The sequence below is a fragment of the Ranitomeya imitator genome, chromosome 4 (assembly GCF_032444005.1).
Source record: "Ranitomeya imitator isolate aRanImi1 chromosome 4, aRanImi1.pri, whole genome shotgun sequence".
NCBI lineage: Eukaryota > Metazoa > Chordata > Amphibia > Anura > Dendrobatidae > Ranitomeya > Ranitomeya imitator.
Genome location: NC_091285.1, coordinates 14,946,024 through 14,961,278, shown reverse-complemented (window position 1 = coordinate 14,961,278; position 15,255 = coordinate 14,946,024). Strand labels below are relative to the sequence as shown.

The 15,255-nt window shown below is 43.9% G+C and overlaps 1 protein-coding gene across 4 annotated transcripts in view; it reads left to right on the top strand.

Moving 5' to 3' along the window:
* The first annotated feature begins 10,538 nt into the window (after nt 1-10,538).
* Nucleotides 10,539-15,255, top strand: part of LOC138675136 (aldo-keto reductase family 1 member C1-like) — a 184,130-nt gene continuing 179,413 nt past the window's right edge. For 3 of the 4 annotated variants that reach the window (XM_069763135.1, XM_069763141.1, XM_069763134.1), the window contains exons 1-6: nt 10,539-10,695; nt 10,863-11,036; nt 11,123-11,239; nt 11,331-11,408; nt 11,528-11,650; nt 11,913-12,022. In XM_069763135.1, coding sequence (XP_069619236.1) covers nt 10,609-10,695; nt 10,863-11,036; nt 11,123-11,239; nt 11,331-11,408; nt 11,528-11,650; nt 11,913-12,022 — 689 coding nt within the window. In that variant the 5' untranslated portion in view covers nt 10,539-10,608. The remainder of the gene's footprint in view (nt 10,696-10,862; nt 11,037-11,122; nt 11,240-11,330; nt 11,409-11,527; nt 11,651-11,912; nt 12,023-15,255) is intronic. The other variant, XM_069763132.1, reaches the window with a different exon arrangement.

The following is a 15,255-nucleotide window of genomic DNA, read 5'->3' as shown; positions in this document are numbered from 1 at the left end:
GGGCGCAAAAAGACCCTCCGCACCGACTCACGGTGCGAGGCGCTCCCTCTGCGTCCCAGAGCTTCCAGCAAGCAAGACAACAATAAAAATAGCAAGCTGGACAGAAAAATAGCAAACCATAGAAATACAAGTTGGAACTTAGCTTCTGCTGGGAAGACAGGTCACAAGAACGATCCAGGAGTGAACTAGACCAATACTGGAACATTGACAGGTGGCATGGAGCAAAGATCTAAGTGGAGTTAAATAGAGCAGCCAGCTAACGAATTAACCTCGTCACCTGTGGAAGGAAACTCAGAAACACCCACCAGAGGAAGTCCATGGACAGAACCAGCCGAAGTACCATTCATGACCACAGGAGGGAGCCCGACAACAGAATTCACAACAGAACTCTCTACCCCAACACATCAGACTCTCGCCTACCATAGAAACCTTCAAAAAGAACCTGAAGACCCACCTCTTCTGACAAGCCTACAACGTACAGCGATCCTCTGTCTGCTGAACCGCCGCATGACCAACTGGACCCTCTCCTAGTGTATCCTCACACATCCCCTGTAGACTGTGAGCCCTCGCGGTCAGGGTCCTCCCTCCTTAGGTACCTGTTAGTGCCTTGTTTTTTGCTCATGTTTATTGTACTTGTCTATATTTGCACCGTTCACATGTAAAGTGCCATGGAATAAATGGCGCTATAAAAATGTATAATAATAATTGTAGACAAGGAATAAACTCATTAACATAAAGAACTACACATAGAAAGTAGGAGAACCTACAGAGTATATATGCCCATTAAAAAAATATTTTTATTATAGGAATTTAAGATATACATGAAATTAGAAATCTAAAAAACGGATGCTACTAGATGCACATGCAGGGGAACATAGGCAAATGGCGGAGGTGAAAAAACAACATAAGCATGCAAAATGTAGTATAGATATAAGATAATCTCCAGGACGAAGCTGGAATCCCATGGTTAGTATCTTATATCTATACTATATTATGCATGCTTATGTTGTTTCTATGTGTAGATAGTAAATATTAGTCCAGTCTGATCGACATCTGGGATCATGAATATTAACCCCTTAATCCCATATGACGTACTATCTCATCAAGGTGACCTGGGACTTAATCCCCAGTGACGGGATAGTACGTCATACACGATCCCCCTCGCTCACGGGGGGAGCGCGGCCGATCGCGGCCGGGTGTCAGCTGACTGTCGCAGCTGACATCTGGCACTATGTGCCGCTCCCGGCACATTAACCCCCGGCACACTGTGATCAAACATGATTGCAGTGTGCCGGCGGTATAGGGATGCATCGCGCAGGGAGGGGGCTTCCCTGAGACGATCGGTACAAGGCGATGTGCTCACCTTGTACCGAGCGTCTCCTCCCTGCAGGCCTCGGATCCAAAATGGCCACGGGGCTACTTCCGGGTCCTGCAGGGAGTACTTCCTGGTCCAGAGCAGGCGCCTGTAAGCAAGGAGCAGGGCACGCCAGATCGCTGATCTGACACAGTGCTCTGCAAAGTGTCAGATCAGCGATCTGTCACTATACAGCAGTGTTCCCCAACTCCGGTCCTCAAGAGCCACCAACAGGTCATGATTTCAGGATTTCCTTAGTATTGCACAGGTGATAATTGCATCACCTGCACAGGCAATAAATCCATCACCTGTGCAATACTAAGGAAATCCTGAAAACATGACCTGTTGGTGGCTCTTCAGGACTGGAGTTGGGGAACACTGCTATACAGTGATGTTCCCCCTGGGATAAAGTAAAAAAGGAAAAAAAAATATTTTTTTTTAGATGTGTAAAAAAAAAACCTAAATAAAGAAAAAAAAATATTGTTCCCATAAATACATTTCTTTATCTAAATAAAAAAAACAAATAAATAAACATATTTAGTATCGCAGCATCCGTAACGACCCGACCTATAAATCTGTCCCACTAGTTAACCCCTTCAGTGAACACCGTAAAGAAAAAAAAAAAAAACGAGGCAAAAAACAACGCTTTATTATCATACCGCCAAACAAAAAGTGGAATAACACACGATCAAAAAGACGGATATAAATAACCATAGTACCGCTGAAAACCTCATCTTGTCCCGCAAAAAACGAGCTGCCATACAGCATCATCAGCAAAAAAATAAAAAAGTTACAGTCCTCAGAATAAAGCGATGCAAAAATAATTATTTCTTCAATAAAATAGTTTTTATCGTACAAAAGCGCCAAAACATAAAAAAATTATATAAATGAGGTATCGCTGTAAACGTACTGACCCGAAGAATTAAACTCCTTTATCCATTTTACTAAACGCAGAACGGTATAAACGCCTTCCCCCTAGAAAAAAAAATCATGAATAGCTGGTTTTTGGTCATTCTGCCTCACAAAAATCAGAATAAAAAGCGATCAAAAAATGTCACATGCCCGAAAATGTTATCAATAAAAACGTCAACTCGTCCCGCAAACAAACAAGACCTCACATGACTCTGTGGACCAAAATATGGAAAAATTATAGGTCTCAAAATGTGGTAACGCAAAATATATTTTTTGCAATAAAAAGCGTCTTTTAGTGTGTCACACACTGCCAATCATAAAAATCAGCTAAAAAACCAGCTATAAAAGTAAATCAAACCCCCATTCATCACCACCTTAGTTAGGGAAACATTAAAAAATTTAAAAAATGTATTTATTTCCATTTTCCCATTAGGGTTAGGGCTAGGGTTAGGGCTAGGGTTAGGGCTAGGGTTAAGGTTAGGGTTGCGGTTAGGGCTAGGGTTAGGGTTGGGGTTAGGGCTAGGGTTGGGGTTAGGATTAGGGTTGGGGCTAGGGTTGGGGTTAGGGTTGGGGCTAGGGTTGAGGCTAGGGTTAGGGTTGGGGCTAAAGTTAGGGTTAGGGTTGGGGCTAAAGTTAGGGTTGGGGCTAAAGTTAGGGTTGGGGCTAAAGTTAGGGTTAGGGTTACATTTACGGTTGGGATTAGGGTTAGAGGTGTGTCAGGGTTAGGGGTGTGGTGTTATGGCTGGTAATTCAGTACCACAAAGGACATAGAGGTCAGTGCACATACAGTGACCTGGCAATAACCTAAAAAATAAGAACGAGCTCTGAGACGTGGGAACTCTGTTGACCGCAATCCCTAATCCTCTCCAACACAACTAGAGGCAGCCGTGGATTGCGCCTAACGCTACCTATGCAACTCGGCACGGCCTGAGAAACTAGCTAGCCTGAAGATGGAAAATAAGCCTACCTTGCCTCAGAGAAATACCCCAAAGGAAAAGGCAGCCCCCACATATAATGACTGTGAGTTAAGATGAAAAGACAAACGTAGAGATGAAATAGATTTAGCAAAGTGAGGCCCAACTTCCTGAACAGAGCGAGGATAGAAAAGGCAACTTTGCGGTCAACACAAAACCCTACAAAATCCACGCAAAGGGGGCAAAAAGACCCTCCGTACCGAACTAACGGCACAGAGGTACATCCTCTGCGTCCCAGAGCTTCCAGCTAGCAGAAAAAACAAATTGACAAGCTGGAATAGAAAAAACAGCAAACAAATAGCAAAGAGGAACTTAGCTATGCAGATAAGCAGGCCACAGGAACACTCCAGGAGGAAACAGGTCCAACACTAGAACATTGACTGGAAGCAAGGATCCAAGCACCAGGTGGAGTTAAATAGGGTAGCACCTAATGACTTCACCATATCACCTGAGGAAGGAAACTCAGAAGCCGCAGTACCACTTTTCTCCACCAACGGAAGATCACAGAGAGAATCAGCCGAAGTACCACTTGTGACCACAAGAGGGAGCTCTGCCACAGAATTCACAACAGTGTGGTTAGGGTTAGGGGTGTGTTGGGGTTAGGGTTTCAGTTAGAATTGGGGTTTTTTACTGTTTAGGCACATCAGGGCTCTCCAAACGCGACATGGCGTCCGATCTCAAAGCCAATTCTGCGTTGAAAAAGTAAAACAGTGGTCCTTCCTTTCCGAGCTCTCCTGTGCGCCCAAACAGGGGTTTACCACAACATATGGGGTATCAGCATACTCAGGACAAATTGGACAACAACTATTTGGGTCCAATTTCTCTGGTTACCCTTGGGAAAATAAAAATTTGGGGGTCTAAAAAAACATTTTTGTGGGAAAAAAAATAATTTTTATTTTCACGACTCTGTGTTATAAACTGTAGTGAAACACTTGGGGGTTCAAAGCTGTCAAAACACATCAAGATAAGTTCCTTAGGGGGTCTACTTTCCAAAATGGTGAAACTTCTGGGGGGTTTCTACTGTTTAGGTGCATCAGGGGCTCTGCAAATGCAACGTGACACCTGCAGACCAATCCATCTAAGTCTGCATTCCAAATGGCGCTCCTTCCCTTCCGAGCTCTGCCATGCGCCCAAACGGTGGTTCTTCCCCACATATGGGGTGTCAGCTTACTCAGGACGAACTGGATAACAATGTTTGGGGTCGAATTTCTCCTGTTACCCTTGGGAAAATCCCAAACTGGGGACTAAAATATAATTTTTGTGAAAAAAAAATAATTTTTATTTCCACGGCTCTGCATTATAAACTGTAGTGAAACACTTGGGGGTTCAAAGCTGTCAAAACACAGCTAGATAAGTTCCTTAGGGGGTCTACTTTCCAAAATGGTGTCACTTGGGGGGGGGATTTCAATGTTTAGGCCCATCAGGGGCTCTCCAAATGTGACATGGTGTTCCATCTCAATTCCAGTCAATTTTGCATTGAAAAGTCAAATGGCGCTCCTTCCCTTCCAAGCTCTGCCATGTGCCCAAACAGTGGTTCACCCCCACATGTGGGGTATCGGCATACTCAGAACAAATGGCACAACAACTATTGGGGTCCAATTTCTTCTCTTACCCATGGGAAAATAAAACATTGGGGGCGAAAAGATCATATTTGTGAAAAAATATGATTTTTTATTTTTACGGCTCTGCATTATAAACTTCTGTGAAGCACTTGGTGGGTTAAAGTGCTCATCACACATCTAGATACATTCCTTAGGGGGTCTACTTTCCAAAATGGTGTCAATTGTGTGGGGTTTCAATGTTTAGGCACATCAGGGGCTCTCCAAACGCAACATGGCGTCCCATCTCAATTCCAGTCAATTTTGCATTGAAAAGTCAAACGGCGCTCCTTCCCTTCCGAGCTCTGCCGTGCGCACAAACAGTGGTTTACCCCCACATGTGGGGTATCGGCATACTCAGAACAAATGGCACAACAACTTTTGAGGTCCAATTTCTTCTCTTACCCTTGGGAAAATAAAAAATTGGGGGCGAAAAGATAATACTTGTGAAAAAATATGATTTTTTATTTTTACGGCTCTGCATTATAAACTTCTGTGAAGCACTTGGTGGATTAAAGTGCTCACCACACATCTAAATAAGTTCCTTAGGGGGTCTACTTTCCAAAATGGTGTCACTTGTGGGGGGTTCAAAGTTTAGGCACATCAGGGGCTCTCCAATCGCAACATGGCGTCCTATCTCAATTCCAGTCAATATTGCTTTGAATAGTCAAACGGCGCTCCTTCCCTTCCGAGCTCTGCCATGCGCCCAAACAGTGGTTTACCCCCACATGTGGGGTATCAGCGTACTCAGAACAAATGGCACAACAACTTTTGGGGTCCAGTTTCTTCTCTTACCCTTGGGAAAATAAAACAAATTGGAGCTGAAGTAAATTTTTTGTGAAAAAAGTTAAATGTTAATTTTTTTTAAAACATTCCAAAAATTCCTGTAAAACACCTGAAGGGTTAATAAACTTCTGGAATGTGATTTTGAGCACCTTGAGGGGTGCAGTTTTTAGAATGGTGTCACACTTTGTTATTTTCTATAATATAGACCCCTCAAAATGACTTCAAATGTGATGTGGTCCCTAAAAAATATTGGTGTTGTAAAAATGAGAAATTGCTGGTCAACTTTTAAACCTTATAACTCCCTAACAAAAAATATTTTTGGTTCCAAAATTGTGCTGATGTAAAGTAGACATGTGGGAAATGTTACTTATTAATTATTTTACATGACATATCTCTGTGATTTAAAGGCATAAAAACTCAAAGATAGAAAATTGAGAAATTTTCAAAATTTTCACCAAATTTCCATTTTTTTCACAAATAAACGCAAGTTATATCGAAGAAATTTTACCACTATCATGAAGTACAATATGTCACGAGAAAACAAAGTCAGAATCGCCAAGATCCGTGGAAGTGTTCCAGAGTTAAAACCTCATAAAGGGACAGTGGTCAGAATTGTAAAAATTGGCCCGGTCATTAACGTGCAAACCACCCTTGGGGCTTAAGGGGTTAATATCAACACTCACTATTGTAGATGTTTGATCCAGTCTGATTGACTCTCGCGGTTATGAATGTTGATCCTGTCTGATCCCACACTAGGGATTACAAATATTGAATCAGTCTGATCGACAGTCTGGATCATGGTTATTATGATCAACACTCAGAATTTCTGGATGACGATTTGTTGTGATTGACACTTGGCATCTGTTAGGACTGGCGGAATGCACCAAATAATAATATTAGAGAATATGAGGTGCGTTCGCTGGGGTCCACCGTGCAGAGATGGCACCTGCTGCTGAGTAATGGCGGATGGACGCTTGCTCACTTGTGGGTTAGACCTCACCCAGTGTGAATGGTAGCGAACACTGTTGCTTCAGAGTCGCTTTAAATACGCTGCGCCCTGTTAGCAGTCACAGGGTGCAGCTGGAAGACACTAGTGGGATCGCTAAGAATCACCCCCACTAAACTGGTGATTGGACTCGCTCTGACCCTCGGTGGCTTTTGAGCCCGCGCCTGAGGACGCCCCGAGTCAGATGCTGAGTCCAAGCGGGAATTCCCACCCTACACTGATAATATAGGTGAATTTAATGAAAATGTAGAATCCCTGTGGGTGGAGATAAGGAGAGGGGGAAAAAATAATAAATTACTGATAGGGGTTTGTTATAAATCTCCAAAAATAATGGAAGCAATGGAGAATATCCTCGTAAAGCAAATAGATGAAGCTGCGACTCAAGGAGAAGTCATTATTATGGGGGACTTCAACTACCCTGAAATAGATTGGGGAACAGAAACCTGCAGTTCCAGCAAAGGTAATCGGTTTTTGACAACTATGAGAGACAATTACCTTTCACAACTGGTTCAGGACCCAACAAGAAGGGGGGCACTGCTAGACCTAATATTAACCAACAGGCCAGACCGCATAGCAAATATAAGAGTTGGGGGTTACTTGGGAAATAGCGATCACAAAATAGTAAGTTTTCATGTATCCTTTAAAAAGATGTGTAATAGAGGGGTTACAAGGACACTCAACTTCAGGAGGGCAAATTTCCAACGGATGAGAGAGGATCTTGGTGCAATTAACTGGGACGATATCCTGAGACACAAAAATACACAAAGAAAATGGGAGACGTTTATTAGCATCCTGGATAGGACCTGTGCACAGTATATACCGTATGGGAATAAACATACTAGAAATAGGAGGAAACCAATATGGCTAAATAGAGCTGTAAGGTGTGCAATAAGTGACAAAAAGAAAGCATTTAGAGAATTAAAGGAAGTAGGTAATGAGGAGGCATTAAATAAATACAGAAAATTAAATAAATTCTGTAAAAAGCAAATCAAGGCAGCAAAGATTGAGACAGAGAGACTCATTGCCAGAGAGAGTAAAAATAATCCCAAAATATTCTTTAACTACATAAATAGTAAGAAACTAAAAAATGATAGTGTTGGCCCCCTTAAAAATAGTCTGGGTGAAATGGTGGATGAGGATGAGGAAAAAGCCAATATGCTAAATGACTTTTTTCATCAGTATTTACACAAGAAAATCCCATGGCAGACAAAATGACTAGTGATAAAAATTCCCCATTAAATGTCACCTGCTTAACCCAGCAGGAAGTGCGGCGGCGTCTAAAAATCACTAAAATTGACAAATCTCCAGGCCCGGATGGGATACACCCTCGAGTACTGCAGGAATTAAGTACAGTCATTGATAGACCATTATTTTTAATCTTTAAAGACTCCATAATAACAGGGTCTGTACCACAGGACTGGCGTATAGCAAATGTGGTGCCAATATTCAAAAAGGGAACAAAAACTGAACTCGGAAATTATAGGCCAGTAAGCTTAACATCTACTGTGGGTAAAATCCTGGAGGGCATTCTAAGGGACGCTATACTGGAGTATCTGAAGAGGAATAACCTCATGACCCAGTATCAGCACGGGTTTACTAGGGACCGTTCCTGTCAGACTAATTTGATCAGTTTCTATGAAGAGGTAAGTTCCGGATTGGACCAAGGGAACCCAGTGGATGTAGTGTATATGGACTTTTCAAAAGCTTTTGATACGGTGCCACACAAAAGGTTGATACATAAAATGAGAATAATGGGGATAGGGGAAAATATGTGTAAGTGGGTTGAGAGCTGGCTCAGGGATAGAAAACAAAGGGTGGTTATTAATGGAGCACACTCGGACTGGGTAGCGGTTAGCAGTGGGGTACCACAGGGGTCAGTTTTGGGCCCTCTTCTTTTTAACATATTTATTAATGACCTTGTAGGGGGCATTCAGAGTAGAATTTCAATATTTGCAGATGACACTAAACTCTGCAGGGTAATCAATACAGAGGAGGACAATTTTATATTACAGGATGATTTATGTAAACTAGAAGCTTGGGCTGATAAATGGCAAATGAGCTTTAATGGGGATAAATGTAAGGTCATGCACTTGGGTAGAAGTAATAAGATGTATAACTATGTGCTTAATTCTAGAACTCTGGGCAAAACCGTCAATGAAAAAGAACTGGGTGTATGGGTGGATGACAAACTTAAATTCAGTGGCCAGTGTCAGGCAGCTGCTACAAAGGCAAATAAAATAATGGGATGCATTAAAAGAGGCATAGATGCTCATGAGGAGAACATAATTTTACCTCTATACAAGTCACTTGTTCGACCACACTTAGAATACTGTGCACAGTTCTGGTCTCCGGTGTATAAGAAAGACATAGCTGAACTAGAGCGGGTGCAGAGAAGAGCGACCAAGGTTATTAGAGGACTGGGGGGTCTGCAATACCAAGATAGGTTATTACACTTGGGGCTATTTAGTTTGGAAAAACGAAGACTAAGGGGTGATCTTATTTTAATGTATAAATATATGAGGGGGCAGTACAAAGACCTTTCTGATGATCTTTTTAATCATAGACCTGAAACAGGGACAAGGGGGCATCCTCTACGTTTGGAGGAAAAAAGGTGTAAGCATAATAACAGACGCGGATTCTTTACTGTAAGAGCAGTGAGACTATGGAACTCTCTGCCGTATGATGTTGTAATGAGTGATTCATTACTTAAATTTAAGAAGGGACAGGATACATTTCTGGAAAAGTATAATGTTACAGGGTATATACACTAGATTCCTTGATAGGGCGTTGATCCAGGGAACTAGTCTGATTGCCGTATGTGGAGTCGGGAAGGAATTTTTTTCCCCAAGGTGGAGCTTACTCTTTGCCACATGGTTTTTTTTTGCCTTCCTCTGGATCAACATGTTAGGGCATGTTAGGTTAGGCTATGGGTTGAACTAGATGGACTTAAAGTCTTCCTTCAACCTTAATAACTATGTACACTGACCGGCTGTCAGGAAAGCGCACTGATTACCCTCAGTGCCATACAGGCGTGCACTGCGAATAGAAGCAGAAACGTGTTCTAAGTGTGCAGGTAGCACTGTCGGGTGCTAGGTAGCTTTCACCATTCGCGAGCAGTCATCATCACTAGGAATGGGAATGATTAAGGAGCTTTCATCCATCGACAGACATTCATCTACACACACACGATATCAATTTTATACTAGCGCATTGCTGTTCGGCCATGCAAGCCTTTTATAGCTGTAGCTCTCAAGGACCTTCCTAATGGTCCAATAGGAGCTGCTACAGGACCTGAGCGTGTGACCCCTGACCTCCAATGAGAGGTCGTCCTGTGGGCATGCTCAGTATGGGAAAAGCAGGGATTAGTCCCTGAAAGGCCTGCATGCCGCTGATCAGTGCTGGCTACAAAGGCAGAGCCTGGAAAGGCAGCAGTAACCAAGCGCACAGTATCTGCCTGAGCCAGACGCTGGCACCGACGTCTCCACTGCGGCTGGAGGAGAATGGGAGACTGCAGCGGACACGGTTCGAGATTCCCCCTGTGCAGCGGCAGGAACTCGACTACTAACAGGGATCATTAACGTTTGTCCTTTATGATCTACACTTGTGATCCTGGTTGGTGATCCGGTCTGATTGACACTCTGGATCATGTTGTTCCAGTTTGATGCTTATGTGGGATCAGGAGGAAACTTTTCCCCTTTAAAGGCAGATTCTCTCATGCTTTATGTTTTGTTTTTTTTTCTTATTTACAGTACTTCTTATTAAACAATCAGGAAGACACATCCTTCAGCAGTTTTCCCGTGACATCTCCCTTCAATTTTCCCATCACATGTGTTTATGTAGCTACTAAGCAATGCAGAATCCCTGCCGAATAGGCGTCCGCCTTCACTAACCTATAGGACGGGCTGTACGGTTGGGGAAGGGCTAGACAAAATACAGGCAGCACCTTGTGCACTGTGAGACACTGGGACACATTACACCATGGCTCTGAAGCCGGACTCCTACGTGGTGCTGAACGATGGGAATAAAATGCCGGTGATCGGATTTGGCACCTATGCCCCGGAAACGGTGAGTGCATCAGATATAAAATACTGCACTGAATCCAAAGCAAAGCGGCATTACTGCTGGCCTCTCGCCACCTCGATGTTCCCCCATTTGAGACACTGTGCCATCACTCCGTGTTTCATTTACCCCATAGGGAAACAATGAGATTTATAAAAATTGCATCTTATTAGGCTAAGTACACCAAAGAACTGTCCGGTGAGAGCACCAAGGTCGCCATTGACGCTGGATACCGCCACATCGACTGCGCCTTTTCATACGGGAATGAGGTCCAGATCGGCCAAGCCATTAGATCAAAGATTGCGGATGGGACTGTGAAGAGGGAAGACATTTTTTACACTGGGAAGGTGACCAATCAAAATATTCTTTTCACTTTAACATGGCCACTAGGTGGCGATGACGAGCTGTTACAGGTTTTTAATTTATTCTGCAGCTTTCAGGTAATAACCACACTCCAGAGAGGGTCCGACTGGGGCTGGAGAAATCTCTGAAGGATCTGCAGCTGGATTACATGGATCTCTTCCTGATCCACCACCCTGTGGAGTTTAAGGTTTGTAGATATATGTGTGTGGGATCGGCCGTGGCTCCCAATCAGATCAGAGCAGAAGACATTATAGGTGAACTCTATTTTTTCCCTCCAGCCCGGAGATGATCTCTATCCCACAGACGAAAATGGGAAATTGGTTTTTCATAACACAGATATCCGAGAAACATGGAAGGTAAAATATATGAAAGATTATTGGTGACTGTGGGGAGAATGATTTCTCCTCCACCATACGGGGTAAGATTCCCATTTTCGGATGGAGCATCTCTCTAATTATCTTACCATAACCTCTAGGCTATGGAAGCGTGCAGAGACGCCGGCCTCGTCCGATCCATCGGAGTCTCTAATTTTAACCGCCGGCAACTGGAGCTGATTCTCAACATGCCAGGACTCAAGTACAAACCAGTGTGCAACCAGGTACATATCACCGACCAGTAAGGATCAATCACACATAATATCCTAAAAAATTAGAAAAAGTGCCAATCTTCCTTACAGGTTGTGCGGTATTGCAATACCAGATATAACCCATAGACAGTTGTGGCGCTGTTTCTGGAAAACAAGAAGCCATGTTGCTTTAATATTTTGCCATCAATATGTTGTTTACAGTGAAATGTTCTTTAAATAAGTCATATTATCCGCACTGTTATATATAGTAATGAGCCATTATATCTCTGCACAGGTGGAATGTCACATATTCCTCAATCAGAGCAAATTACTGGAGTTCTGCAAATCTCATGATATCGTGCTGGTCGGATTCAGTGTACTGGGAACCAGCAGACCAAAGGGATGGTAAGAACAAGGATATTGGTACAAGAATATAACTACTATAATACTGCCCCCTATGTAAAATAATATATCTACCATACTACTGCCACCTATATACAAGAATATATCTACAATAATACTGCTCCTATGTACAAGAATATAACTACTACTAGATGGTGGCCCGATTCTAACGCATCAGGTATTCTAGAATATGCATGTCCATGTAGTATATTGCCCAGCCACGTAGTATATTGCCCAGCCACGTAGTATATTGCCCAGCCACGTAGTATATTGCCCAGCCACGTAGTATATTGCCCAGCCACGTAGTATATTGCCCAGGTACGTAGTATATTGCCCAGCCACGTAGTATATTGCCCAGCCACATAGAATATTGCCCAGCCACGTAGTATATTGCCCAGCCACGTAGTATATTGCCCAGGTACGTAGTATATTGCCCAGCCACGTAGTATATTGTCCAGCCACGTAGTATATTGCCCAGCCACGTAGTATATTGCCCAGGTACGTAGTATATTGCCCAGCCACGTAGTATATTGCCCAGGTACGTAGTATATTGCCCAGCCACATAGAATATTGCCCAGCCACGTAGTATATTGCCCAGCCACGTAGTATATTGCACAGTCACGTAGTATATTGCCCAGCCACGTAGTATATTGTCCAGCCACGTAGTATATTGCCCAGCCACGTAGTATATTGCCCAGGTACGTAGTATATTGCCCAGCCACGTAGTATATTGCCCAGGTACGTAGTATATTGCCCAGTCACGTAGTATATTGCCCAGCCACATAGAATATTGCCCAGCCACGTAGTATATTGCCCAGCCACGTAGTATATTGCACAGTCACGTAGTATATTGCCCAGCCACGTAGTATATTGCCCAGCCACGTAGTATATTGCCCAGCCACGTAGTATATTGCCCACCCATGTAGTATATAACCCAGCCACGTAGTATATTGCCCAGTCAGGTAGTATACTGCCCAGTCAGGTAGTATATTGCCCAGCCACGTAGTATATTGCCCAGCCACGTAGTATATTGCCCAGTCACATAGTATATTGCCCAGCCACGTAGTATATTGGCCAGTCACATAGTATATTGCCCAGCCACGTAGTATATTGCCCAGTCACATAGTATATTTCCCAGCCACGTAGTATATTGCCCAGTCACGTAGCATATTGCCCAGCCACGTAGTATATTGCCCAGGTACGTAGTATATTGCCCAGCCACATAGTATATTGCCCAGCCACGTAGTATATTGCCCAGTCACGTAGTATATTGCCCAGCCACGTAGTATATTGCCCAGCCACGTAGTATATTGCCCAGTCACGTAGTATATTGCCCAGTCACGTAGTATATTGCCCAGCCACGTAGTATATTGCCCAGCCACATAGTATATTGCCCAGCCACGTAGTATATTGCCCAGTCACGTAGTATATTGCCCAGTCACGTAGTATATTGCCCAGCCACGTAGTATATTGCCCAGGTACGTAGTATATTGCCCAGCCACATAGTATATTGCCCAGCCACGTATTATATTGCCCAGCCACGTAGTATATTGTCCAGCCACATAGAATATTGCCCAGCCACGTAGTATATTGCCCAGCCACGTAGTATATTGCACAGTCATGTAGTATATTGCCCAGCCACGTAGTATATTGCCCACCCACGTAGTATATAACCCAGCCACGTAGTATATTGCCCAGCCACGTAGTATATTGCCCAGTCACATAGTATATTGCCCAGCCACGTAGTATATTGCCCAGGAACGTAGTATATTGCCCAGCCACGTAGTATATTGCCCAACCACGTAGTATGTTGCCCAGTCATGTAGCATATTGCCCAGTCATGTAGTATATTGCCCAGCCACGTAGTATATTGCCCAGGAACGTAGTATATTGCCCAGCCACGTAGTATATTGCCCAGTCATGTAGCATATTGCCCAGTCATGTAGTATATTGCCCAGCCACGTAGTATATTGCCCAGGCACGTAGTATATTGGCCAGCAACGTAGTATATTGCCCAACCACGTAGTATATTGCCCAGCCACGTAGTATGTTGCCCAGCCACGTAGTATATTGCCCAGTCACGTAGTATATTGCCCAGCCACATAGTATGTTGCCCAGGCACGTAGCATATTGCCCAGCCACGTAGTATATTGCCCAGTCAAGTAGTATATTGCCCAGCCACGTAGTATATTTCCCAGCCACGTAGTATATTGCCCACGCACGTAGTATATTGCCCAGCCACGTAGTATATTGCCCAGCCACGTAGTATATTGCCCAGTCAAGTAGTATATTGCCCAGCCACGAAGTATATTGCCCAGCCACGTAGTATGTTGCCCAGCCACGTAGTATATTGCCCAGCCACGTAGTATATTGCCCAGGCACATAGTATATTGCCCAGCCACGTAGTATATTGCCCAGGCACATAGTATATTGCCCAGCCACGTAGTATATTGCCCAGCCACGTAGTATATTGCCCAGCCACGTAGTATATTGCCCAGGCACATAGTATATTGCCCAGCCACGTAGTATATTGCCCAGCCACGTAGTATATTGCCCAGCCACGTAGTATATTGCCCAGGCACGTAGTATATTGCCCACCCACGTAGTATATTGCACAGCGATGTAGTATACAGCACAGAGCCATGTAGTATACAGACTTAAAATAAAAAATAAACATATACTCACCTTCCGAAGGCCCCTTGAAGTCATGGCCCTGTGTGCGGTGCACGTGGCAGCTTCCGGTCCCAGGGTTGGTATCAGCGCAGGACCTGTGATGACGTCGCGGTCACATGACCGTGACATCATGGCAGGTCCTTCTTGGATAGTATCTTTGGCACCGGAACCTGCCGCTTGGACTGCCGAGGACAGGACGACACGTCGGAGGGTGAGAATAACGTTTTTTTGTTATTATTATAATTATTTGTAACATTAGATCTTTTTACTATTGATGCTGCATACGCAGCATCAATAGTAAAAAGTTGGTCGCACAGGGTTAATAGATACGTTAATGGAGTGCGTTACACCGCGGTCCATAAACACTGGTATTAACCCTGTGTGAGCGCTCAGCGCTGACTGCAGGGCAGTAAAGCAGCGGCCATTTCGCTGCCAGACTATCGCCGTCGCTGATTGGTCATGGCCGTTTTGCCACGACCAATCAGCGACTTGGATTTCCATGACAGACAGAGGCCGCGACCAATGAATATCTGTGACAGACGGACAGAAAGACAGACGGAAGT